Source organism: Sciurus carolinensis, chromosome 1 (genome assembly GCF_902686445.1).
Source record: "Sciurus carolinensis chromosome 1, mSciCar1.2, whole genome shotgun sequence".
Lineage (NCBI taxonomy): Eukaryota > Metazoa > Chordata > Mammalia > Rodentia > Sciuridae > Sciurus > Sciurus carolinensis.
The window spans coordinates 196366648-196392854 of NC_062213.1; the positions used below are offsets into that span (position 1 = coordinate 196366648).

Consider the following 26207-nt stretch of genomic DNA (forward strand, 5'->3'; position numbering starts at 1 on the left):
AGCGAGGCGATCAGACCTGCACGTGAGCCCACCGGCTGCAGCCTCCCAAAGCCACGTTCACGGCTCACTCGCACGCAGGCCGACACACCCTCCTCCAGCGCCCACGGATGCAGACACACATCTTGTGCATGTGCACGCGCATGTACACACACACACACGCGCATGCGTGCTCCCACTGGCCCCTGCCCGTCCCAGCTCCACGCTGGGATTAGTGCAAGAGAGAAATCACCCACCCAGGCAGCGGTCAGCGCCTCGCCCTCTCCCCGGCGCTTCTCTGCTAAGAGGATCTGCTCCCTCCCTGCCCCCTGTGGACAGCAGTAATAGGCTCCGGGTGCTGACTTGGAGCTTCCAAACAAGATTTCCCCAGGGCTGCCGCCCGCCCCCTTCCCTGGCCGCCTCTGCCCCCCCCCACCCGCCCACGGCCCTCACAGCGGCCCCAACAGCCAGGGACCAGGACCAGGGCGGGCGGCAAGCTGTCTCCCCCGCTCCTCCCGGAGACCCCCCAGCTTCCATGGAGGTGTTTCAGCTGCTCTGCCTCCTCTGGGGCAGCACAGCGGCCTACAGTTTGCAAAGCATTCCCTGGGAGCACGGAGAGGCTTCGTGCCACTCTGCAGATGAGGAAACTGAGGCCTGCCTAGGATTCCCCGGGGGGAGTGGCCGGATGGCAGCAGGGGCCCTTGACCCCTGACCGCCCATCCCATACACCTCGCCTGGGTCTTCTTTACTACCAACAGTGCGTATGCATGTGCGCACCAGGTGTGTACGCAGGTGCGAGCAGGCGAGTGCCGAGTGTGCGCACGCAGGACTTTCGTGTGTGCTTACGTGTAGCACACGGTGTGTCTGTTGTGTGTGTGCACCGGGGTAGGGCCCATGTCCTGCTTGTCCCTTAGAAGGACTCTCACCAAAGGAGCAGGCTGGGCAGGGCCCTTGGTGAGCACCAGATCAACGGCTGCGTCTGGGACCTGGTGGGTCCTGCCCTCCACCCGCCAGGGTCTCTCTTGGGTGCCCCTGCAGGAAGGACTGCCCTACAGGAAGGACTCCTGAGGCGGGCCGTGAGAGGAGAGCCGGCTGGGTGGGAAGGCCCCTTGTGCAGCTGCAGGAGGGATCCGGCTAAGACGTCGCCCAGAACCTCCTGAGGTGGAGGGAGATGCCGGAAGGCCAAGCAGTAGCCTCCCTGGGGTGCGGCCTGACCCAGAGGCAACTTCCAACCCCACTGCTGCCCAACCCAACCCTCTGCCTGGGTGCGGTGCCTCTGGCCCTGGGCACTGCTGCACCCACGAAGCCCTACACGCATGCACTCTGGGGCACGATGCCCCCACATGGCGCTTGCTCCACATTGTCCTGGGGCCATGATATCCTGGCTCGGGCCAGAAGCTGCTTGGGGACAGACCTGGCGTCTCATTCCTGGTGCCTGGCACACAGCAGGTGTCCAAGGAACACTTGCTGAGTGAGCAAACTATCTGCTTTATCTCCAGCACGGCGCTTGCGCAGTTGGTCGCAAGGAAAGAACACCAGGCGGGGCAGGTGGCGCTCTCCCCTCTCGGAGGCTGGGCACAGAGCCTGCGCCCCACAGTCCTTGGACACTTCTACCCAAAGACAGTCTGGAGGCGGGCAGGGTGGGGTGCACCCGTTGTCCGCGAAGTCAAAGACACACACACCGACACACACACACAATTCCCGGTGCTGGACAGGATGGCACTCTAGATATCTGGAAACATCTAGACGCATCCAGAAAACCTAGGTGGGGATTTCGGCTGCACCCACCCTGGGCGGATCCTTTGGCATCAGTGCCAGGACAGTCCCCGGGCTCCAGGCCCTGGAGGTGCTGGGGGTGGCGGGGAGCAGGGGGACTCGGAGACCATCTCCGATGGTGTGATAAGCGGCGCTGGTCGGGGATTAGAGAGCCGCTCGCTCGCTGCCTGGAGCTGCCGGGGCCGGGAAGAAGGGGCCGATCCTGGGAAAGATATGACTATTTAAAGATAATGATTGCATAAATTTAATTAGCACACTTTCACGCGGCAAATGGCCGTTTTGTAATTAATGTATCTGGCCTTACTAAGCATGAAAGATGCCATCTCCCTCCCCTCCCTTTCCCGCTCCCCCTCCTCAGCAGCCCTAATGAAAGACAGAGAGCAAGTGACAGAAACAGTTTGTCATCGGCTCCAGGTGTCAGGGGCCTAATTGGCCAAGCTGAGGGGAGGAGGGGGAGGGACGGGCCTCCTTGAGTCTGGAGGAGGATGGGAGGTCTGGGCTCTCAGGCCCCCCTGGCCTGGGGGTCCCCCTCCATCAGTGCCAGAGACGGGGATGCAGATTGACCGTGGCAGGGACTGAGTGGTGGCAGGGAGGCCTCGTTAGTACCTGTGCAGACAAGCTGGCACGTATCACAGTGTGTTAAGGACTCGTGGCTGTGACAGCTCAGCCTCTGCCCACTCCAGGGACAGACGCACCTCGGCCTCGGCCCTGGTGCTGAGAGGCGGCCCGGACATGGCCACAGCCCCAGGTCTTAAGCAGCTATGGCGTGCAGGCCACCCGGCCCGCCGCTCCTCCCCACGAAGCCAGACGAGCGTCAGTTCCAAGAAGGACATTTTAATGTTGAACTCTGGATGCCCTTTGCACCGCGGTGCCCTGTGATGGCCACCTGGCTGGGTACCTTTGTACCCTGTTGACACCTTCTGAGAAGATCAAGAGTGAGTCGGCAGCAGATCATCTTAGACCCACGGAAACCTGGTGTCATGGGAAGCCTGATCCGTTCTAGAGATCGGGAACCTGAGGCTCCAGGAAGCTGAACATTTTGCTCAACTGACCCAGTGAGTGAGTGGCGAGGCTGGGTTTTGAATTCAGAAGGTACGAATCTGAAGTCCCTTCCCTTGGGGCTGGGGTTGTGACTCAGGGACAGAGCGCTCGCCTAGCATGAGTGAGGCACTGGGTTCCATCCTCAGCACCACAGATAAATAAACAAGTAAAATAAGAGGTCTATCAACATCTAAAAAATATTTAAAAAATAATAATAAAGTCCATTCCCTTTCGAAGAACTCTCTGCAGGATGAGCTCAGCACCTTTTCTTGCCTCTGTGGTACTGTCCCCTACAGGGTGACTAAGTCACCTGACCGGCTCCATAGGAACTCTCCTTCTTAAGTGGGTCCATCTCCATAATGTCCCTCAATGGTAGGGTCACCGAGTGTTCCCGTGGAGTGACCAGGTAATGAGGCGCAGAGTGTGAGCCGCCACACCCACCCCTCGCACAGTGGCCATCGTGGGTACGTGTGCGTGCCCCTCTCTGACAAGGACCCTCCACTGTCCTCACAGCTGTCCCTGCTGCGCTCTGCCAGCCTCGGCCGCTGGCCTGGGCCCCAGCACACTGGGCCCCTGTCCAGTTTTCTCTGTGGAAGGAGAGCAAGAAGCTGGGCCAGCCTGGGCCGTGCAGCGGGGCCAGCCAGCCCTCTCCCCGACCAAGTTCAATTTCCAAGCTTAATGAGTTTGCAGAGGAGCCGGGTGAGCTCGCCGACGCCACTCCTTGCCGGCTGGGTGGTTCCCGGCCGGGCCACCGAGTGCGCGGTGGCTGAGCTGGGAGAGCCCTGGGCCCCGTCGAGAGTGGCGGGGGGCACTGAGCGAGTGAAAAATGTCAGAGCAAATTGCTCTTGACAGCGTTAATATCTGCACCTCATAGCAATAATTACATGTAAATAAATAGCAAAATCACACTCAGCTGGAGGCCCGCGCCGAGGACAGGCACCGCTAAGGACCAGCTGAGGACCTCCAAGCTCTGCGCCTCGCTTTCTTTCTCTTGGATCCTGGGTCCCCAGCCAGATTCCTGCTGCAGCCCCGGGCAGGGACCTCGGGACCTGGCCACTCACACTGAAAATAAAAGGGAGGAATGAAACGTTCATGTCCTTCTGCGGCACGTTCTGAGCCCACCACGGGGGACGATGGGACCAGCCTTGTCCCACCCTCTCTCGCCTCTGCCCTGCACATTCGTTTCCATCTCTGGGTCTCTGCAGAGAAACACCCTGGAGGCCACAGCCCTGCCCTGACTTCCACCCCGGCATCCTGGTGACTGCCTCCTGGCCTTGACCTTCAAAGCACCACTCTCGATCCAGGTGCGTCCCCTGCACTCCCTGGTTCTGTGCATGACCATGTCCCAGACTCCAGATGGACGTCTCAGTCACCTTCCCTGCCCACCCCCAAGTCCCGACATCCCGTCGGTCACCACAGACCGTGCCCAGTCACAAGGTAAACATGGCGGGACTTCCTGGAGAGAGCGCATCGACCGGACACAGTGCCCATCTGTCACACTGTTCCTCAGCACGTCCGGCTCCACAAAGGCGAGGAACGCCAAGTCCAGGTGCCGTTTAAAGATAACGCACGCGGCCCTGTGAGGCGCCCCGGCCCAGGGCGTCAAGGGCACACCTCGACTCTCATCAGGGGTGACTGGAGCGAAGTCTGAGAAGCCCAGGGGAGCGTTCCTCAGAAGTCACTGAGAGGAAGGAGACACTTGGGGACCTTCTGGGGCCTCCGATCAGAGGCGCCTCTTGCTGCCACGTTGGGGCCCGAGGACTGGTCGGTGTGGTTTTGTTCGGCTGGACCATGCGGTCCACCAGAGCAGGGCTCTTGCGCGACTTCACCTTGTCTGTCCTCCCAGAGCTTAGCAAGAGGCCCCGAGGGGTCCGGGAGGGACCAGCAGGAAGTCAAGGCGGAAGGGAAGGAAAGGCGGGGAGAGGAGGAGGATGGGGCAGCCAGGGCGGAGGAGGCTCCAGGCCCAGAGCTGGCCCCGCGGTCCACAGCTCTTCCTCCCAGGCTCCCGCCTGCCCCTCCTGCTCCTGCCGCCAGTTAGGGCTCCCCAGACCCCAGAGAGGGAGCGCGGACGGCCTTTCAGCTACCTCAACGCCCTGCCCGCCTCCACCTCCGCACAGAGCAGGGAACGCAGGCTCCATTCTTCAGGAAACAAATACCTTCTCCGGAGCGCCCCGCGCGCCGCACCTTCTTGTTTAGCTCACCAGCTAATCCACTTATCAAGGATAAAGCGCCTGTGAATCCCCATTTGATAAAGGCAGCTACAAAATTAGCAAAAGCCGCCCACGGCACTGACGTCGTCGCAAACAAACAAGAGGCTGGGGTAGCGCTGGGCGCAGCCACAGTGTCTCCTTCAGTCCCTGGGCAGGGAGATGCCAGGAGATAGGGCTCCCTCTCTCGGGGCCGATTATCCAGGAAGGGGCTGGGCTGGTGGAGAAGGAACTGGAACGGAGCACCCCCACCCTGTCCTATGCTGCATGCCCCCAACTACTACCTGGCTCCTCAGCTCCCCCTGCACCCCCACTCTACGGCCCTGACTGGCACTCTTCCGTATTCAGCCGTTCATAAGCCTAGCTGACATTTTTTCGGCGTTGATCCACGCCACGGTGTGTCCTGAGCACTGCAGGCTCAACCCACGTCCTCCTCACAGCAAGCCTGGAAAGTAGGTACTGCCGTCATCCACATAGTATAGATGAGGAAACTGAGACACAGAGAGGTCAAGGCACTTGCCCAAGACCACACAGCTGGTAAATAAGTTAAACAATACTTTCCAGTTCAACTAGACCAATTATAACTTCAATCATGGTCCCCAACTTGGATAGCAATCCTCTAAAACAACCAAGACCCTGAAACTTGGCTCTACTTCCAGCAATCCAGGGTTCCCTCCTCTGCCACTGCAAAGTTCTTTCAAGTTGCTGCAGGCTGTTGGCATCCCAGTGTGATCTGACAGCTGTCAGGTTCCCTGCTACATCACAGACAGAGCTGAAGTTGTCCCAGGCCCCATGTGCATTAGCGACGCACCCATGAGGGCTGTGTGGGCTCCCAGATGCCCCAGCAGCCTCTCTGCTTTGCCCCAAGGGGCTCTGGGCGCTTGGCGGATGCAGCCTCCTGACCGTGACCCCAGGACTGCTACCACACCACCCAGCCAGGAAGACAGAGGCTTGAGGGACACTCATCCATGGTCAACTGAGGTGACCAGGGGAGGTCCAGGAAGAGGGAGGGACCAGGAGGGGATTCTGGAAGCCTCCGTCCTTGTACTGCCCACCCACCAGCCAGCTCTGGCCTGAAGAGGAGGAGCTGGTCCCAGGCCAAGGGTTGGGGACATTAATCACGGGAAGCACCTGTCAGGGTGGCATCTGGAACTAAAGGGAAACACTTGGCAAAAGGGCGGGAACTTCCCACCCCGAGTCCCAGCCCAGGCCCCCAGGCTCCAGGATCAGTCACCACCACACCGGGAGGCCAGGGCGGCTTGGGAAAAGGTCCCCACCGTGGACGAACCTCTGGCTTGAGGGTGGGAGAGGGGGCTGCAGGGAGCGGAGAGAAGCTGGCTGGGGCGGGTTGCCACAGTCACTGGGGACAAAGGGACCTTCTGCTATCACTGCTCCTGTTGATGGGCAACCTGATGCCACACAGCTGGGAGCCGGTGGGGCTGGAATTGCAATTTGGGTCTGCTGACTGCAGAGCCAGGCCTGCGTCCCGAACCAGGAGTCCCCATTGCCCTGCCCTTTCTCTCTGGGCCCTCTTCTCCCGCGGCTCCGCCCTCGGCCTCACTGCGGCCTCTGCCCCCCACACCTTGGTCCCTGGGTCTCCTGTCCTCGGCTCTGCCTCTCTCCGCCTCTGCCCCCCTCTGTCGGTGCGCCTCCGCCTCCCTCTCCACAGCTCTTTCCGTCCCTCCTTTTCCCTGACCCTTCTCTCCCAGCACCTCATGAGCCAGGTCTCGACTGTCTGGACATCCACTCCTCGTGCCCCTTCGCCCCCGCCACCTCCTGCAGGAGGTCCTCCGGAAGGAACCCAGGAATGAGTGTGTCCGGCCGAGCCTGCCCTGCCAGGGGCCAGCGCGCTTGGGGACTGCAGGACTGGAGGAACCCCCGGCCGTTCTCTTGCTCCCCAGACACTTTGCCCTGGTCTTTGAGGGGCTATGGGCTCTTGCCCAGGTGCCTTCCTGTCACTGTCCTCTGCTGTCCAGGGTGATGCACTTGGAGTCACTGCGGGGAGGTTACAGGGCATCTGGGAGCTGGGGCCGGGTAGTAAGGACGGGCTGTCCCCATGAGACCCCACCCCGGGGTCTTGCCACGTGTAGACCAGACCTAGAACAGCAGGGGTCTAGTCCAGTCCCTCCTGACCTGGCAGCCCAGGAAGGAGGGCACCTAGTCCCTGGGCAGACCAGGATCTGGGGCTCTGACACTGCCCCTCACTGGTGACCTTGGGCTTCTCCTCTGAATCTGCACAGGAGGCATGAGGACTCCGGCCCTGAGGTCTCAGCGAAGATCAAAGAGTTCAGGGCAGCACAAGCGCCTGTCGCCACCAGGTTCTGTACGAACGCCGTGTGTCCCCACTGTTACGAGCAGAGGCCATCCTGAGGGTGAAGTGGAGTCCAAGCCCCGCTGGGACAGCTGCGTTAGCCCAGAGATCTGGAGAGGCTGACAGGAGGTGGACACCGGGGGCTGCCAGCGTTCTGGGGGAGCATTACCGTGGCCAGGGAAGGAAGGGCCCTTGGGGAGGAGGCTCAGGAACTTCTGCCCCTGGGCATCATGTCTCAATTTCAGCCTGGACATGTCCCCTTTGTGATAAGACACTTGCCAGGGTCCTCATGGGACCTTAATCCTCTGATGCCGCCCATCAGAGCCCTGGTCTGGTGAGAGGGTCGCATTCACTGGGCCTCAGGCCAGCTGCACGGGGCAGCCCACAGGCCTGGGCGGTTGAGCCCTGAGCCCTCCCGCTCCCCTCTGGCCCCTGACAGCCCAGAAGGATGGAGGGGCAGGAGCAGGGCAGGCGGGCCTCCCTCGACCACCGAAGGCGCCTCCCGTCTCTGGAGGTGCTGCCTCACCTCCCAGCCTGTCCGCGCTGGCTGCCTGCTCTCCAACACACAGGCTACGAGTCACCCGAAACCCAGGCCGACGCCTCCCCCGGCCCCCAGAAAAGTCCCAACACCCCAAGAGGACTCGGCTGAGAAGGTGGGCTGTCTCTGTTTGTAAAACGAGGCAGGAGGTAACTCTTTCCAGGGTGTCTCCCAGCTCGGAGGGCACTCAGGAGGGGGATCTCGGCTCAGTTTAGTCCAGACCCCTCCTGGAGTGGCTTTCCAAGGGAAAGGGGGTCAAGGTTTACAGGGATCCCCGACACACTGGCCTAGGGGACCTGACCCGGCTCCAGCTCCACCCGCAGGAGGCAGACGAGGGGGAGGTCTGCTAGGCCGGTGCTTCTGGGGGTGGCAGATTCCCCTGTCCCAGGGCAGGCATCCCTGGTCACCCCGTGTCTGCGGAGGCTGGGGTGGGAACTGCTGGTACTGATCCAGCCTCCCCACCCTGCCAAGGACCCACGGGTCCAGGCTTTGACGGGGGCGTGGATTCTGCCCCTCAGCCGCGTCCCGCCTCCTGTGCCCTCTGCACCCACACGGCTCCTACGGTATCAAGAGCCTCACGCGGGGCGATTTCGCTGGGGCCTCCCCTTGACTTCACCTGGCATTATCCCATCTGCCACATCTAATCCCCACTCGCCTGGGGCAGTGGTCCCACAGCAAAGACTGGCCTCAAGCCACCTGTCCAGTTTCGTCAGGCTGGCCGGCCCTGGGGAGGGGGCTGGGGCAGACTCCAGCTTAGCTGGGCAGGCCCTCCTCTCCGGGGGCTCTGGCTCCTGGTCGTCTCTTGCCCAAAGGAACCGTTTCTGGAAGCAGGGGTCAGGTGTAGGCCCCTGGCGTGCTCAGTGTCCAGGGCTGGTCTGGGAACAGATGCACTGCAGTCGACGGGACTCTACTACATGCTGGGCTGTGCGGTGGGGACCCAGCTGCCTGGACCTTGCTTCAGCGGGAGAGAGAAGTATCCAGAAAGATAGGCTCAGAGGCCACGCTGCTCTCCTGGGGGACAGCGGGTGTGGCCGCCCAGACTAGGGGTTCAGGGAAAGTGGAGTGAGTAGGAGAGGGGAGGGCTAGAATGTTCTAGAGTAAGGAGGCAAGTTCCTAGGCCAGGGGATTGGAATGGCTGGATGGAGAGTGGGGACAAGCCCGAGATGACAAGGACGCCCCTCAACCTCGCTCCGCACTGTGCCCTCGCCTGGGTCCCCAGCCCCGTGCGACCCGCCGGCGCAGGCAGGTCCCCTGGCCCACGTGCCACGTGCGCGGCCGGCGGCGCGATCCGGCCCGGGCCCCGGGAATTAAGCAGGCCGCCGAGCCCGAGCGCGTCCTTATCTCGGGGAGACAGTTGTTGGGAATCACTTTGACTGAGTGGTTTTGTCTCCCCGCATTTTCCACTGTCAGGCGGCCTCGGGCCATGGATCAAAGGCGCGGTGGCGGCGGCGGCGGTGGCGGAGCGCGAGGGGAGGGGCGGCCGCGGATCCGCCCCGCGCCCCTGTCCCCGCGCCCCTGTCCCTGCGTCCCTGCCCGCCCGGACCGCGAGCGCGGGTCCCAGGGACTGCGGGGACGCGGAGAGGGGGCAGGGCGGGGGGGAGGGGAGGCTGCGGAGGGAGGACAGAGGTGAGCGACAGTGAGCCGAGTAGGAGAGGAGGGCCGTGCGGGTGTGGGAGGGAAGGGGCGACAGCGCTGGAAAGGCGGGGAGGGGACCACAGGACCCTGGGGGAGAGGGAGGGGGACCGGACGGTCCTGTCTGCCAGGAGGTGTGCGCCTGGGTGCCAAGGGCCAGGTGCCAAGGCGGACGGGGAACTGGGGAAGAGGAGGGAGGGAAGGAGGGCAGGGAGAACCGTCAGCCTCCCATCAGCTGGGCCCAGGAGAAAGGGAGGCAGGAAGGACTGGAGGAGCTGGAGGCTGGGTGGGGCAGGGCAGCCCCCTCCCAAGAACCTGCCGGCTCCATGGGGGAGCGACTGGGGCCAGGAGCAGGCCTGTCCTTCCCGAGGTCTGCCAGGAGCCTCCTGTGCCCCTCGCCTCCCCCACACCCTCAACAGAATTCCCAGGGTGGCTGGACACCTGCCCCCACTGGTGAGGATGTTGGAGAGATGCTCACAGTTGGGGTGGGGCTCTGGAGAAAGGGGAGCCCTGGGGCTGGGGCTGGGGCAGGGTGGGAGCCTGGGAAGGGATCGGAAGGAGCCCAGAAGAAACAGCTCAGGTGTGGGGGGCCGTCCTGCCACAGTAGGGCTGCGGCCCGCCCTGCGCTGCTCGCTGTGACCTTGGGCCGGTCATGGCCCCTGCCAGAGCCTCAGAGCCCCGCATCTGCCAGTAGACCAGACGCAGCGTGCCCAGACCCTCACCATGACCGCGTTACCGCTCCCGGGGGCCTGTGGGTGGAACTATTCTTAGCCCACTTCCTGGAGGGAGAAGCGGGATCAGAGAAGAACCCGATTAGAGTCACACAGGTAGAAAGCGGCAGTGCTGGAGATCCCCCGCCACCCCCAAACAGACCCCAGGCCCTTGGTCCTGCCTCTGCTCTCCTGCCTCTGGAGGGCGATAGGATCAGCTGAGATCAGAGTCACGTTTGGGGCCCTGGAAGACCACCAGCAGCAGGAAACAGACCATTTCAATGACAGGTGCTGGTCTCCCAGGCCAGGCAGGCTGGGTTCAAGTCCTGGCCCTGGCTCTGTTAGCAACTTTCCCTGGATGAATTATTTAAACTGTTCCGCGCCTCCATCTACCCATTTGTAGAGCAGAAATAATCCCAGGCCCTCCCTAAGGGGCGTTATCATGATGAAATGAGATAATCCATGTAATGGCTAGGGAAGCATTGGAAAAATTTACCCAGCGTTGTTATTTATTTAACAGTACTTGTCTCGCAACACAGGTAATTTTCATATACTGATAAAGTGTGATAAATCCCCCTGGGGAAGCACAGCTAGCCCACTAAAGGGGTGAGGAAAGGCTTTCAGGAAGAGCCAAGTCTTAAAGAACAGGGGGGTGCTGGGTTCAAGATGAGAATGGGGTGGCAGAGGAGTCCCAGGGAGCTCAGGCGCAGAGGCTTGGGGGCAGGGACACGGCCCTATGGAGCCCACAAAGTCACCTCTGCCTCTCCTAGCTGGGGTCCTGCCCGGCCTCCGAGGTCCAGCTGCCCAGCCATCCTGGCAGCCTCCCTCCCACCAGGGACCCCTGAGACGGGCCTGCGAAGCCCCAAGTCTGCCCGCAGTATTAATTGCTAATCTCCCTCATTTTCTTTCCCTCTATCTGCCGGGACTGCCTCGTCCTGAGCCCCAGTGCTAATCAGAAAGAAGGACAAATCCGCTATTTGCATTCTTTCCCACAAGCCAGGCAGGTCCCCATGGCTAAACCCCTGGCCTGCTGGGACGCCTGGCAGCCCAGGGAGGAGGTGCAGGAGGTGGGACCGCAGAGCTGGGCCCGGGGCTCCTGTGGGAGAGCCGCAGAATCACCAGCGGAGTCCGGCTCTTTCTTCGCACAGATAGGGAAACAGGCCCGAGTCAGGAGCCATCTACCAAGATCCCACAGCAGATCAGAGGCCGAACCAGGGCAGAACTAAAGTCCCTACCGGAGAGCATGCTGGGCCTGCGCTGGACCCTCCTGGCCCCAAAAAGTAAAAGAGAAAACAAGACCTCAGCAGCTCAGCTTCTGTTCAGGTGGGGAGAAGCAGACAGGGAAGCTCTTCCGTCTGCGAAGCGCGCCTGGGGTGACCCCCACCCAGACTCTCCAGTTTCCCTAACTCTGTTTTGCAGATGAGGAAACTGAGGCTGGGAGAGTTCACTGGCCTGCCTGTGATCATTCAGCCAAAAAGGAGAGGGGCTAGGCTCGCAGGCCTGTGTGTGTGGCTACTGCGCTATGTCCAGTGCCCCCAAGCTACGAAGGCCTCAGCCTTGGCTGGCCCTTGGCCACTGCCCAGGTTGTGCCCGTCTCCTGCTCGTTCCTTGATTTTCTCCTGAGCAAGTCACTTCTCCCCTTCGGCTCTCATCCAGATCACCTTCTCTGCCCACGTCCTCCCTCCTCCGGACTTCCTCTGCTCTTCCTGTTTGACCAGTAATCACAATGAAGCGTCCCCAGCATTTCTCTGATTGCTCTTTGTGGGGAGGGTGTGGTCTCCCTGGGAACGCCTGGTGGAGCGGAGGTGGCCTGGCCGAGCCTCTCTCTCCTGAGCTTCCCAGGTGCTGTGTTCCCAAGGCAGTGAGGTCTGCGAGTCCCAAGGCTGCTCAGCCACCGTCCAGAGCCCTGGGGTCCTCTGGGAAACCCTCCCCCAGCTGGGTCCCATCAGGCCTGAACGGTGCTGGGGGTTGACCAACAGCTGTTGGTGGCCTACTATGTGCCAGACCCTGGGAATTACATGTGTCACCAAAATAAATCCTGTGCTGAGTAGCACAGGGCCGCCCTGGGGTCCTGCCTAAGCCTTGATGACAGAGAGGCCTGGAAACATCTGGTCACCCAGAGCAGGCTGCTCCCGTGGCTTGTTTATGCCCAGACAGACGGAAGGACTTACTCTGCAGAGGGCGGAGCAGAGCCAAGCTCCACCACACCTGCTCGAGGGCAGGGCTTGGCACGCGTGTTCCCGGGTGGGCACTGGAGTGTCCTCCCAGGGGCACCTTCAGCTCTGGACTCTGATTCAGACTCCGAATCTGCTCCGGAGGGGGAGAAGACTGCTGACCAGCTCTTCTCCCCCTGTGACGATAAGAGACTCCAGTGTCCCCCTGGGAATAGCAGGCCCCCGTCCCAGCACAGCCTGCACAGCCTGGGTTCCCCTCCCTGGCAGCCTGGAAGGTTCCAGACCCTGCAGGCCCCCGTCCCAGCACAGCCTGCACAGCCTGGGTTCCCCTCCCTGGCAGCCTGGAAGGTTCCAGACCCTGGTTTGGGCGAGAGCTCCCTGCCCCTCCCGGGGTGCCTCTCCACCCAGGGAAAGGGTGAGAAGTGCAGAGACCGGACAGGCTGTTTCCACGGGGCCTGATGGACAGGGGCAGGTGAGTGGGCGGGGGAGCCGCTGCCAGCGGGAAGTAGCTGGCTGGGGCCGCAGGGGGGTAGCCATGGGCGAAGGGCGGTGGCGTGGGAGCAGGAGCCCGGCGGGGGCTGTCCCTCCAGGGCTGGGGAGGCCCCGGGGTGCCAGGACCCCTGGACCTGAGGCCAAGTGACGTTCTTTTCAGTGTCTACCCTCCCTGCTGGCTTTCACCTTACCCTGTCACAGCCCGGCTCCCCCACCACTGCCACATCTGCCACAGCCTGAAGGAGGGACACCGGATGTGGCTGCTGCCCACTCTCTCATGGGGTGTCCCCTGAGGCATGGATGAGCTGCAGGGCTCGGGGGGCCCGCCTCGGTGGAGGTGGAGGGGTGAGCTCATCCACGCCTCAGGTCCAAGAAGATCCTGCCACAGAGTCCTGGCCCTTTCCACAGGCTGACCCCTGACCCACACCAACACTGCCGGTCACCCTGAGAAGCAGGGGCGGGGTGGGGTGATTCAGCGTTCCCCTCATCCTGGGAAAAAACCACTCAGAGCTCACATCTCCCTCTGAGTCGCCCCATCCTTCCCTGGGGACCTGAGGCAGCCGGAGGTCATGTCTCCTGTGCTTTCTGCAGAGGGGAGGTCACTTGTACCCAGACTGGGTCAACCCAACACCCTGCGTCGTCCTAGATGAAGACCCAACACAGGCATTTCCCTGCCAACCAAAGGGGTAAAGCAGAGAGAGGAGGGGAGAGGAGAGAGGGGTGTCAGCAACCAAGGCACAGATGGAATGGGGGGGTGGAGAATGCAGATTTATTGAGCACCTATTATGTGCCAGGCACTTTCCTCAAGTTTGTCAGTCCTCACAGCACCCCTGAGAGGTAGGGAGCCTGGTCCCTGCTTTCAGAGGAGGTAAATGAAGCCCAGAGAGGTTAAGCAAGCTACCCAGGGTCACACAGCAACTTAGTAAGTGGGAAAACCAGGACTCCAACTCAGGGCTTCTCGTTGGCAAAGGCCTCGCAATTTCTGCCACCCCAGGCTTTCTTCTCCACATGGTCCCCAAGGGAGAGGCCTCCCAAGAAAGAGAAAGTCAGAAAGAGAGCCCGAGAAGGCCAAGCGAAGAAAGCGGGCGGCAGAGGAGTCGCCCGCCTGGGAAGGGAGGAGAGGGCAGGCTGGGCGGGCGCAGAGGAGCGCGCTGGGGTTAAAGCCCCGTGTTCCTACAACCTGCTAAGCCGGAGAAATGAATTCTGATCCCTCCAAAACCCAACCTTGGAAAATGTGCGCGAGAAGGGTCTCCTTTCACGGGGGCAGGAAATCCTCCACACCTCCTCCCGATGCCCCGGTAATGCCAGGATGTCCCCAATCTGCTTTGAGGAATGGAGAGATTAAGAATAATAAAAAAATTGCAATAAAACGTGTGTGAAGGAGGGGGTAATTGTGGACAAACGCAGCATTCAAATTCATTTCTCGGCTCTTTCACACACCATTTCAATCTTATTTTCTGCTTGCTAATGAGATCTTGTTGCCTGGGCCAGGCAAAACCTTCCAATATCAGGACGTAATTGCACATAATTTTCTCTCCTACCAGTGATTTGCATCAGTTTTTTAAAAATTCTGGGCTATTTAACACTCCACGATCCCCCTCCCCATCTTCCTGCCGACAAATCTCCTGCTCCCTCCTCCTTCCCCGTCCCTGGTCCAGCAAGACTCATTTTAAATGCTTATTATAAACGCAATGTCGCCAATAAAGGGGCGGGGGAACAAAGAGGAAGTGAGAGGAGAGAGAGGCAGAGGGAGTCTCCGTGCTCACCCAGGGCCAGGCCTGTTCCCGAGAGCAGGCCTGGTCCTGCTGAGGGTCGGGGGGAAGTGCGCGGGTCAGGCAGATCTGTTAGAACCCTCTCTGTTCCACTCAGCAGCTCTGTGGCCTTTCACAAGTTACTTGACCTCTCTGAGCACGTGGAGAGCTGCTATGGGGAGCGAACCACTTCACGCAGGTGAGGTCCTTTCATAGGCTCTGTTCTGTGGAGGAAGTGTCTGTCCCTGCTGGATGGCTCGCCTGGTGGCCCCGAGGTTGCCAGGAAGGCAGCTACTGAGCAGCCGGCAGGAGCCCCCAGTCAGGAGCCACAGAAGCAGCGCCTGGAGCCGCCTCCCTAGTGCCCTCCGCAGGAACCGGTTTGGGGACACGGGCTCTGAACCCGCTTCTGCCATCAACTGCTCCCACGGCCTGGGCCCTCAGCCTCCCCATGTGGACTATGGGACCAGCCTCAGGGCAGACACAGGAAAGCCTGGCAGGCTCTGGAGCCAGCCTGCTTGCAGCCCAGCTCTGCCACGTTCTAGAACCTTCCACAGAGCCTGGCACGTGACTCCACAGATAGGTTGTTTATAGATGGACGGAAGACCCTGGATAAAGCAGTTTCCCCACCTGTAAAATGAGGGTCACGTGATACCCGTGGCCGTGGACACGGGCTCGGCCTTTCACCCGCCCGTGCCTGGTCTGCCATAAGCGTCCACCCCAAGGTGACTGTCACTGTAGTTTTTAAATTGTTTGTGGCACTGGGGACCAAACCCAGGGCCTTACCCATGCCAAGCGGATCTCCACCACTGAGCTGCCCCAGCCCCATCTCCCCCATTATTACGTGCCGGGGGTGGGGGGAGAGTGAGCGTCAAGGAGGGAGGGACAGGGGGCTGGGTCTGTGGCCGGCGGGCGCTGGGCCCGGCCTTGGCTGCGCACTCAGAGGGCATTTTTCGAAGCTCAGTGCATTGGGAATGGTAACTACCTAACTCCCTTCCGTAGGTTCCTTGAGCTCCAGAGGGGGCTGAGGGAGATGGTGACGACTCAGGGCCTCAGGAGGGAGCACCAGGCGCCACAGACGAGCCTCCCTCCCTGACAGAGGCAGGACCCCCTGACCGGGGCTCCAGAGCCGGGGGCCGCCAACACAAGGGTGTGACCTGGAGCGAACTTCTGGAAGCTGAGCCCTCTCTGGGCTTGGTTTCCACTTCCAACTCTGACATAGAGTCAACCACTCAAAACGGCTGGGGAAGAAGGGGGTTGAGGACAGGGTTCCGCCATCGACTGCCCCAAGGCCCCTATGGCCTTGGACTTCGACTTCCCTATAGGACTATGGGACCAGCCTTTCGGAACAGACACCGTGTAGCATAGCGGGCTCTGGAGTCATCCTGTTCCTATCCCAGCCGCCACTTTCTAGAACCTTCCACAGAGCCTTGCACTCCAGGGACACATGACTCAGCACCCGGAGAGGCCCCAGCACAGGGCAGCCCACCTGTAACCTCCAGCCCCAAAGGACCCTGGAAATGGCAGAAGTTTGCTCCTGATTCTGAGCTTGGGAGCTGGGGCCAGTAAGACCTCAGCTCCCGGTGACTTTAGGACACCTGCCTCCACCGTCTCAGGGACCTCTCCAAGGGCACTGTGCTCTGCGCTCAGGCTGGGGCACCTAAGGACAGAGGTTCATCTCTGCCGACCACCTGACCACAAGCTCCTGAGGACGGGCTGTCTCCCCGCCACGCTGGGATCCCGAGGGACAGGCTGGGGTCCTCTTTCTGCACCCTCTGCTTGCCATCCTAGACAGGGCTGGCACGAAGCCACCAGGGGCAGCTCTCGGAGTCCTGTGTATTCACCTTACAAAGGTGACTTTCGTTCCCAACTCCTGAGCTGCTTTCCAGGAGTCATTTCCCAAGTTCCCTCGGACTGGGGCCGGGGCTGGGGCTGGGTCCTTGCCTGGACGAGCCATCGGAAATGAGGCCCCTGGGCATTCCCCCACTCCTCTTCAGAAGGACACAGTGCACAAGGCTGGGGACCTCCTGGGCCAAGCTCAGTCCCTGATCCTACAAGGCTGGGGTTGCAGCTGGGGACACCAAGGGACCCAATTCTCAAGGAAGGCTCTGCCCACCCACTCAGCTCTGCCACTGGCCCTTAACCTGAGCCTCAGCATTCTGGCCACATGTCCCTCCCCTAAGCTGAGCCAGCAGCACACAGGCTGAGCGGTTAGCAGGGTGCAGGGACCATGCTAGGCATAGGTCAGCAATCGGTAAACTCTGTCCTCTTATTTGCCCAGGACGCAGGCGCAGAACTCAGATGAGAAAACGGCTTTTCTGTGGAATTCTGCTGGGCTGTCTCCCAGGGAGTCCCGGGGGCTCTATGGCACCTGCATCCCTGGCTGCCTGGTGACAAGGGACCCAGATGAACTGATGGGAAGAGGGGTCTTCCCCACAGGTAGCCACAAGTCACCAGGGTGAAGAGCTGGCCTGTCGCAGGTCTGACCAGGTGCTTGAAAGCCCGATGCGCCCCAATGGCTTCTATAAGAACGGAAACGCCTTCCGGTTTCAAGGGCAAAGACCCCAGGTCACAGTGGCGGGACCCACAACCCAGGTCACAGTGGCAGGACCCACAACCCTGGGTCATGGGGGCTGTGCTGACCCCCAGCCCAGGTGGAAAGCCCACTCTCTCCCTGCCCAGGCGAGATGCACAAACCACCCCCTGTGGCGGGGGTGGGGGACATTGGGTCAATTTGTCCCTATAAATGATCTCCCCATATAGACCCCTGCTGGGTGGAGAACCCCCAATCCCACTGGTCCCAAGACCCCAGAGATGAGCGGTGGTGTCAACTCTGCCTGCTCAGACAGGGGAGGACGCAGCCCCGGAGTCGGGCTTTGAACTGCCGGGAACTTTGGTCTTGGACACGGTCCCCCTGCCCCGCGCTACCTGCGACCCGTCTTTCAGGTCTTTCAGGAAGGATTCAGGGCTGAACCAGCCGGCGCACGTGCAGGCGCGCGCACGCACACACACACACACGCGCACGCGCGCACACACACACACACACACACCCCGCTGCCCTCGCTGCTGCCGAGTCCGCCCGCCCCCCGCAGCTGTTCACCCCGTCCCCTCTGCCCCGTCAGACCCTCCATCTGTCTTCACACCTTTGGTGGGAACTCTGGGTGGGTCTCCTCACCATGACCCCAGCCTCTCAGCCCCAGGATGGGCGGGTCTCCCGAGCCTCTTCCTGCTAATCTTCCTCTCAGGAGGCAGAGGGGGAGCTTCCAGGCGGGGATGGAAACGAGCCCTCATCCCAAAGCCTTCAGCCCCGAGTCGAGAAGCTTCCCCGTGGTCCGGTGCTTGCACCAGGAGCTGGCTTCTCCTCTCCCTCGTCACCCTCAAGCCCATCCCCAACCGCAGGGACCCTTGTAAGCTAGCAGGCCCTCTGCTCTGACAGCAGCCCTGCTCCGAGGAGGAGCTCAGCCCACCTGGTCAGGTGGCCAGGGACTCGGATGCCCTGGCTCAGCCCTGGCCCAGCCAACGTGTCCCTGCCATCTGCAAGTGGAGGCCGCTGCTCCCCATTATCTCCAGGTCCCTCTTCAGCTTTCCAAGGATGCTCCTCCAAACTGGTTCTGGCCCCGGGGCCAGGCCTGGACCCCGTTCTGGGCCACAGACACCTCTGCTCTCTGCCGCATCTTTGCTCGGCAAACTCTGGGATCCTGTCTTGTCCACCTCCTGTCCCAGCTCTGGCAGGTTAGCCTGGCCAGTTATTCCCCTGCACTAATGAGGCCAAGGTCATGACCTTGAGCCTTGAAGAGGTCAAGTTAGTTCATTGGTGGGGGGAGGGTTCTGGCCTGCAGGCTGTGGGCATGTGCAGGGTCCTGATCACCCGGAGGCCTGGCAGGACCGGCCACAGGGCTGACCAATTCAGTGAGTCAGTGGCACCGCCCCTCATCGTGGGCCCCGAGAAGCTTGGTGAGTCACAGCTAGGGGCTCTGCGTGTGCCTGCTTACATTTACTGAGCACTCACTGTGTGCCAGGCTGGTCACCTCATTCCATCCTCAGTGACCCTAGGAGGTGGGTACCAGCATCGTTCCCATTTCATGGATGAGCAAATCAAGGCATAGAGAGGGTGAAGGACCTGCTCTAGGTCTTCCCCACAAGTAAGGGATGGAACTGAAACACAATCAACCCTCAGCTACACACGTTAATAGAGAGAACTGGGAATGAACCCAGAGGAGCAGAAAATTAACATTCTCGGGAATATTTTAGACCAGGGAATTGCAGTATTCTTCTGTGTAGCCAGAAAGCACTTTAGTTTCTGCAGGCTCTGCTTTCTTTGGAAACTCAGCAACTCCACCATCACGGCATTAAAGCAGCCATAAAGCGATAAACATGGCTGTGTTCCAATAAAACTTTATCGACACAACAGGATGGATTTATTGACACAAAGCTGGATGCTGTGACCTGCAGGAGGCAATGGACCCCTTTTGACTTTTAAAATTTTTCCTTTGAGATGGAGGACAGGTTTCCCATATCGATTACACTGTCCAGGCAACAGGACAGCAAGTCCACTAATATTTACTTGGCCCTTCTTTTGGCTGTGCTAGGTGCTTGAACTGGTTAGCAGGTTAGTGACAGACTCTTTGTGTAACGGAGGACAAACCAGGGCTTGCAGATGCACACCAGCCCGAGGTCACCCTGCGTGGCAGAGCAGGGATTTCAACTCACCCCAATGCCTGAACCTTTCCCCACAACAGCTGTTGAGATCAGTTTGCAGACGCTCCCCACAGACAGGGGTTGGGGGACCCAGCAGGTGAGATAGAAAACCAGGCGGGCCTCATCCCTCCTCCCAGGGATCTGGGAGCTACTCCATCGGTGCCTCAGACTCACTGGGACCTCTGGCCTCCAGGAGTCCTGTTCCTCAAAGCCACCAAAAGCCACCAGAGCCCAGAGCTATCTTTCTGACTTCATCCCACGCAGGTCCTATGACCTCTCAGCAACCAATCACACACGAGTGAACAGAGTTCTGAGACCCAATCAGAGTGCAGCTCCGGATGCCCAGTCTCAAGGGCAATTCTCTCCACCCACAGATGTCCTGCCTCCCAGGAGGTCACTCGGGGTGAAGGGCAGTAGATGTGGCCCCAGGTGAAGTCCAGGAGGACTCCTGGGGCTAGGACAAAACCCGGCCCCAGCCGGCCTCCTGCAGGCACGGGGCCTGGGGGCAGGCCGAGGGCAAGTCCATGAGCACGCTTCCTGGTTCTGGACGGCAAGACGCTGGGAGCCCTTTCTCCACGTCCAGGCGTGCAGCTTGCGGAAGACCACCCAGCGCCAAGGACACAGCTCGTCCAACGTGGGGGTGGAGGGGACAGGCCACCTGCCGCTTAAGCGCCAGGCTCCCAAGAGCCACGGGCTTCACGGAGACCAGTGACCAACCTGGGTCAACCAGAGCACCCGCAGGCTGCTGTCTGGCGCTGCGGCTGGACGGAGCAGGGAGGCCACCTACCTGAGGAGACAGGCCGTTGCTGACGGGGTTCATGTGGTTGGAGGGGGCCCCCGGGTTCATGAAGCTGTCGGAGTAGCTGGAGAAGCTGTGGCGGGCTCCGTACGCAGAGCTGGTGTCAGCAGCTGCGGCCGCAGCCAGGCCACCCTGGTGCATGGTGGACGGTGGGAGGGGCTGGGGCCGGTGCACAGTGCTGCCCCCATCTGTGGAGAGACCCCAGAGTCCTGAGCAGGGCAGGAAAGAGCTTCCTATGAGGGAGGCTGGCCTCGAGCCTCTCCAGCTGAGTTTCCTTCCCTGAGGGGAGGCGGCCACCTCCTCAGGTGATTTGGGAAGGGACACTAGGGAGGGACCAAGCCTCAACTGACACCTTTCACTTCCAGACATCCTCTCTGCAACTGCGTGCTGGTCTTGCTGCTAGGTACCCAGTAGGTGTTCCATAAATGTCAGTGGGGCCGAAAGTCACCCCTCCGTGGGACTCTGCTCTGCTTGGACTCGGCCTGTGGGCATAGTGTGAGCTTTGGCCACACGCCAGTTCAAGGCAAGAATGTGATTCCTGTTTTACAGACGAAGGCACCAGGCTCGGTGGGTTGGGGACTCATGCAAGATGACAAGGCCAGCGGGTGGAGGGACCAGGGTTTAAATGGCTTGACGCTGGAGCCATTTCTGTTCCAGCTGTTGGGCAGCCACATGACTCTGTCGGGGTCCCTCTGTCTCAGGCCCGCGGGCCAGCGCTCCCAGATCCGTGGTGGAGGAGAGTTTGCGAAGCTCTCTTCCAACAGGGCCCAGAGGCTGCCTGAGGAGCCCTCCTGGATGCTCCGTGGCTCGGGAGCAGGGAATTTCGAGGGCAGGGTGGCCTCTTTTCTGGTTTAACAGTTTGTCCGCAAGGAAGCACCAAGTGGTCACAAAAAGGGCAACCCCATGAGGACTGAGGGGCAGGTGGCCGGGGAGGGCAGGGCGGGCTGGACACTCACCTTGGGAGATGGTGGTGGTGGGGTAGGTGGAGTCCGGCAGCTGGTACGGGGGCAGCGTGGGCATGCCCGTGGGCGGGAAGCCCCCCGGCAGGAGGTGGTTGAAGGCTGCCAGCTGGTTGGCTCCTGCCTGTTTACGCCAACGGGCACGGCGGTTGCTGAACCAGACCTGGGGTGGAGAGCGGAGGGTGGAGACCACCGGTCGACACAGCAGGACCCTGTTCCCGCCCCAGCCAGCGTCCTCCGGCCCAGGCCCAGCGGTGTCTTCCTCCAGGGAAGGAAAGACCCCGTCAAGCAGCACTGGATGGTCTGCAGAATGACTTCATAGCAGGACGTCCTTCTGTCCCCACAGCCAGTGAAGAGTCATCATCACCATTTTAAAGATGAGGAAACTGAGACCAGGGCAAATGAGTGAGCTGGCCATGACAGGTGAGTCGGGCTCAGACCAGTGTGACTCTCAGGCCGGTGCTCACGCCCTGCGGCGGCTCCGGCCCCGAGGGTGGCCCGCAGCCTGCCTGCCGCCCTTGCTGTGTCAGCAGGGGACACGGAGGCTCAGAGAGGTCACGTAGCTTGCCCAGGGCCACATGCCCGCAATCGATCTAGGTTCCCACTCAATGGGTCTGGCTCTAGAGCCTGCTTACCTGGGTTTGCAACCCTCTAGGACACAGAAAGAATGAGCGAGTGACAGGAGGCTCGGGGCTCTTTTCCCACCTCTGGGCTCTGCACCTGCTGCCCCGCCCCTGAGTGCCCTTCCTGCCGCTGGCTCCTCCGCCTTCAGCTCCGCCCCTCTCCCGAGGACTCCCTCATCTTCGCATCTGAGGTGGGTGCAGGAGGGCTCCGGCCTCCCCCAGGTGGTGCTGAACAGACATTCACGGAATGAAGGACGAGCGGCTGGACAGGAGGGCAGCGGCTCTGGAGGGTCTTCGCTGGGGCTGGGCCGCAGGACTCTGCTGGAGACCCTCCAGGTGGGGAGGAGATCTCACTTCCCCTGGTAAGGGGTCATCTCAAGCCCCAAACGTCTGCCGGGAGGGAGCCTCAGCCGGGGAGGGTGCCTGTGTGCCCCACGTGGCCCATCTTTTCTGGGTCCTCCACGGGGAGAAGCGTGGGCTCTGACCCACTTAGGCTTCCCGGAGAGGAGCCGGCACGGCCGGGTTGGAGAGAAAGCAGCCTCCTCCCAAGCGAAACCAAGTCCCGTGGCTCCCCAGCCTCTCGGGCACCCGGGCATCCCCAGGGGCCTCCTGGGCTGGGCTGCACCTGCCAGCAGGGCTGCTCTGGACCCTGCAAGCAATGGCACTGTCTCCTGGCTCCAGCCTCCGGGGAAGGGTGGGGACCCTGGTGGATCCGGGAGGGTGCACCTGGACCACCTGGCCAAGTGGGAGAGGCGTCCAGGTCAGGAAGCGACCCTGCCTCCGTTGCCCACCCGCTTCCCTGGGCCTTCCGCCTTGGGGCCGGGAAGGTCTGGGTCTGGGGTTAAGCGTCCTCCTCCTGCTCCTTGTCCCTCCTGGCTGGTCCAGCACGGGGGAGACTTCCGTGGTGCTTGGCCTTCCCTGTGCCTCTGTTGGACGATGTTTCTCTTAACGGAAAAGATGCTTCTATTTTAAAATGCGTTGATTTTGCTCAAGTAAGTGACACTGTGGATGAGGTGACCGTGGCAAGAGCCTGGGACATGGCGGGAGGATGGCTGACCTTCAGGCAGCAGGGTCCTGGCCTGTCACGGGGGCTCTTCCCCCCATGGCCCATCTTCTCCACAAATAAAGAGTGAAGTGGAAGCACCTTCCTCCTCCCCGCCCGACCTTCTCCGCCTCCCTTTTCCTTTCCTCCCTTTCCCTTCTTTACATCCCAAACCTTCATGGGGACTCGGCCCTGTGCCCAGCCAGACACGGAGGAGAGTGATGAGCAGGCCGGGCCTGGTCCTCCAGCTGCCCTCCGCCTGGCAGGGGACCCACAGGCTTTTCTGGGTGGCGAGCTCAGGCAGGTGCCCCACAGGCGCTGTGAGGGCAGAGGCGGGCCTTCCCACCTGGCCCTCAGGATCCAGGAGGACTGTTGGAGGAGAGCACCTGCCCCGTGTCCCCAGCAGGACACCTCCATCCTGCTGGGCTCCCTGTTTCCCAACCAGGGTGGCTGAGGGGTGAGAGCGGGCACCCCGGAGCCCACCACCTGGTTTGGAGCTCGCCTCTAACCCCAGCTAAGAGGGAGGCCCGCTATCTCTCTGCGCCTCCGTTTTCATAATCGGCTGCCTCCTAGGCCCCTCTGGACCTCGGGTGAGTGAGGCAGGCGAAGAGCTCAGGGAACTGGTGACTTACAACCACTGTGCTCCGTCTGCTGGGGACACACGGGGATGGCTGAGCCAGAAGGACCCCTGGCCAGCGTCAAGTACAAGGTGCCCACTTACAGGCCGGAGTCCCTGACGGGCCGAGCCTTTAGGAGGCAGGGCTGGCGGTTTGATTATTCTTGTTCCTTTCCCTGTGGCACTGGAGGTGGCCCCCGGGGGCCTTGTGCACGCTAAGCACCCGCTCTGCCGCTGAGCTGCACCCCAGCCCCAATTTTTCACTTTAGATTCTTCTCCCAACACTTAGTCCTGGGAGTGGGGCACAGTAGGCACCTTCTGTTTGCAGAGTTGACTTTCACCTGCTCCGTCTCTTAATGTCGCCCAGAGGAAAAAAAGCAGACAGAGACCCGAGCCAGCACGGCCCCTTCTGGGTCTCTGGGAAGTGGCGTCCCTGGGCTGAAGCTCGGTGTTCCTGTCTGCAGTGTGGGCAGAGGATGGCCCCTGCCTCCCAGGGTTCCCCGGGGTGGCACGGAGCTCCAGAGTGGGCATGGTCTGCCTGGCACGGCGGAGGCACACCGTGAACTCACTCTGGGGCCGTGGAAAGAGCCCGTGCAGGCTGCTGACCCGCCGGGGACCCCGAAGTGGGATTTCTGTTCAGAAAAACAGAAGCCGGCGGCAGGGTTCTGAATCAGGCCACCGCGCACGGCGCTGCTGCCCGACTGCCCCTGTTCTTCCCTGAGAGTCAGGATGTCTCCACGGGCGGGCGTGGGACAGACTGTGGGGTGACCCTGGGACCCCGCAGCCCCTCAGCCTCTGTTTCCAGAAGAAATGGGCAAGCTCAGCATTGTGACAGCTGATCTGTTCGCCCCCACGGAAGATGTGGGGTCTGACCGCCAGGGGCTTAAAAATGGAAATTTCCTCAGAGAAGGCGTCCTGGTCCCTGGGCCCGCGTTCCCCTGGCCACCCCACCCTTCCGGTGGCTCGGACTTCCTGCTGGTCGCAGTGCCCAGCAGGTTTCAAGGGGTGGGGGGCTCCTGACTCCTGGCGGGGCAAAGCTGGAGGGAGCCAGAGGGCTTTCCCAACAGCTCCCCTGTGGAATCCCAAAGCCTAGATCAGCACCTGGCAGAGTTCTCACTCGCTGATGGCCGAGGGACAGACGGAGACACAGGGGCAGCCAGTGCTGGATGCCAAGAGCAGGTGGGGTCTTCACGATACAGCCCCTCTGTATGCCAGGCGTTTCTTAATAGATTTTTTTGTTTTTTGCATTTAATCATTTAATCCCAGGACAAGGCTGACCCTAATACTATTGCCTCCATTTTGCAGATGAAGAGACCAAGGCGAAGAGAGGAAGTGATGGAGCTGGAATCCGCCCTGAGGCTTCTGACCCCGACCCACCCTGAATCAGTCCACTCACCTACCCATCTTCCAGAGTCACTGAGAGGAGACGTGATTGGATTGCAAAATCCCAGAACCACGGATTTAGGATCAGAGACCAACACCTCACAAGCACAGAGCCAAGCCTCGGCAAGGGGCACACCTGTAATCCCAGGGACTAGGAGGCTGAGGCAGGAGGATCTCCAAGTTGAGGCCAGTCTCAGTCACTTATGGAAACCCTCAGCAATTTAGCAAGACTGTCTCAAAATAAAGGTGGCTCAGAGGTAAAGCACCTCTGGGTTCAGTCCCTGGAACCAAAAAAAGCTGCTCAGAATCTAAGCAGTGTTTGCTGCGGGGCCTCTGGAGAGGTTGCTGCCCCGTTCCCGGCAGCAGGAATCCCCTTCCTAAGGTTCCCTGACCCGCTGGGCCTTGTGCTTTCGCTCCAGCATTTCTGGGATCTCACCGCCTCACCGGCGTCCCTATGGTCAGTGAGTGAGAACCCGCAGCTCGACGAGGTCTGAGCTCCATCCCCTATTTACAGATGGAAACTGAGTTTCTGGAAAGGAAATGGCCTGCTGGAGGTGTCACAGCGGATCAGCGGCAGGACCCGGGGGCTCCTGAGCTCTCCTCCTGTGGACCTTCCTGCGGGACTGAGGGGGTGCCCTCCTGTCCGTGGTCCCACCACCCTCTGGGCTCAGAGCAGCCCCTGCTTCAAGTCTCTCTCCAGGATAAACGGTCTTGATTTCTTTTTTTTTTTTTTTTTGTGGTGTTGGGTCAGCCTTCTTTGTTCATTCTTGAAAAACTCAACATTTTTGTTTCCTTCCCCTGCTAAGAAACCCCTGGGGCTGAGGAGGGACACCGTGCCCTGGCCTGGGAGCCACAGCCTGTGGAGGGAGAGAGGGAGACCCTGCGTGTGGCGGGGGCTGGGGGCTGGGGAGCAGGGAGTTGACCCGCACAGGGTTTCCCTGGGCTCCCGCCGGGCTCCGTGCCTCGGTTCCCAGACCCCCTCCCTCCTGGGCCTTGAGTGACACCTGCTTCTAGGTCCCCTGGGCCAATAAAAGCACTGTCCTGACAGCCAGGAAGTTTCACAAGGAGCAGGCGCGCTTCAAGGTGGCGGGAGCAGCCCCAGCCCAGACGTGGGAATGAGCAGGCACCCAGGAATGCGCCCAGAACAGCTGCAGGGATCAGAGGAGGGCCGAGCTGGGGCCGGCGGCTCGGGTGTCGCCCGGCGGGAGGGGAGGGCATGCGGGGAGCTGCTGCGGGCAGCCAGAGGCCCCGCTCTGGGGGTCGGCTGGGGGCGGGGGCAGCGCGGTTCCTGGAGGGCTCAACGCCAGAGCGTCTCCGAGCCTCCCTGTCCCTTTCAAATCCAGGTCTGAGTCACCGTCTTCCTTCTGCGCATGGGAAGGTCCAGGGCCTTGGCGCCAGCCAGGCCAGCTCAGCGGGGTCCAGCTCCCTGGGCCTGCTTCTGTCCCTCCGCCTGGGGGCTGTGTGAGACTCTGCCCGCCCCGC

General features: G+C 61.2%; 1 protein-coding gene across 2 annotated transcripts in view; it reads right to left on the bottom strand.

Annotated features, from left to right (window-relative positions):
* Positions 1–26207, bottom strand: part of Pax7 (paired box 7) — an 88291-nt gene that overhangs the window by 13202 nt on the left and 48882 nt on the right. For both annotated transcript variants that reach the window (XM_047516487.1, XM_047516483.1), the window contains exons 6-7: positions 21059–21224; positions 20091–20290 (exon numbers count right to left, since the gene is read on the bottom strand). In XM_047516487.1, coding sequence (XP_047372443.1) covers positions 20091–20290; positions 21059–21224 — 366 coding nt within the window. The remainder of the gene's footprint in view (positions 1–20090; positions 20291–21058; positions 21225–26207) is intronic.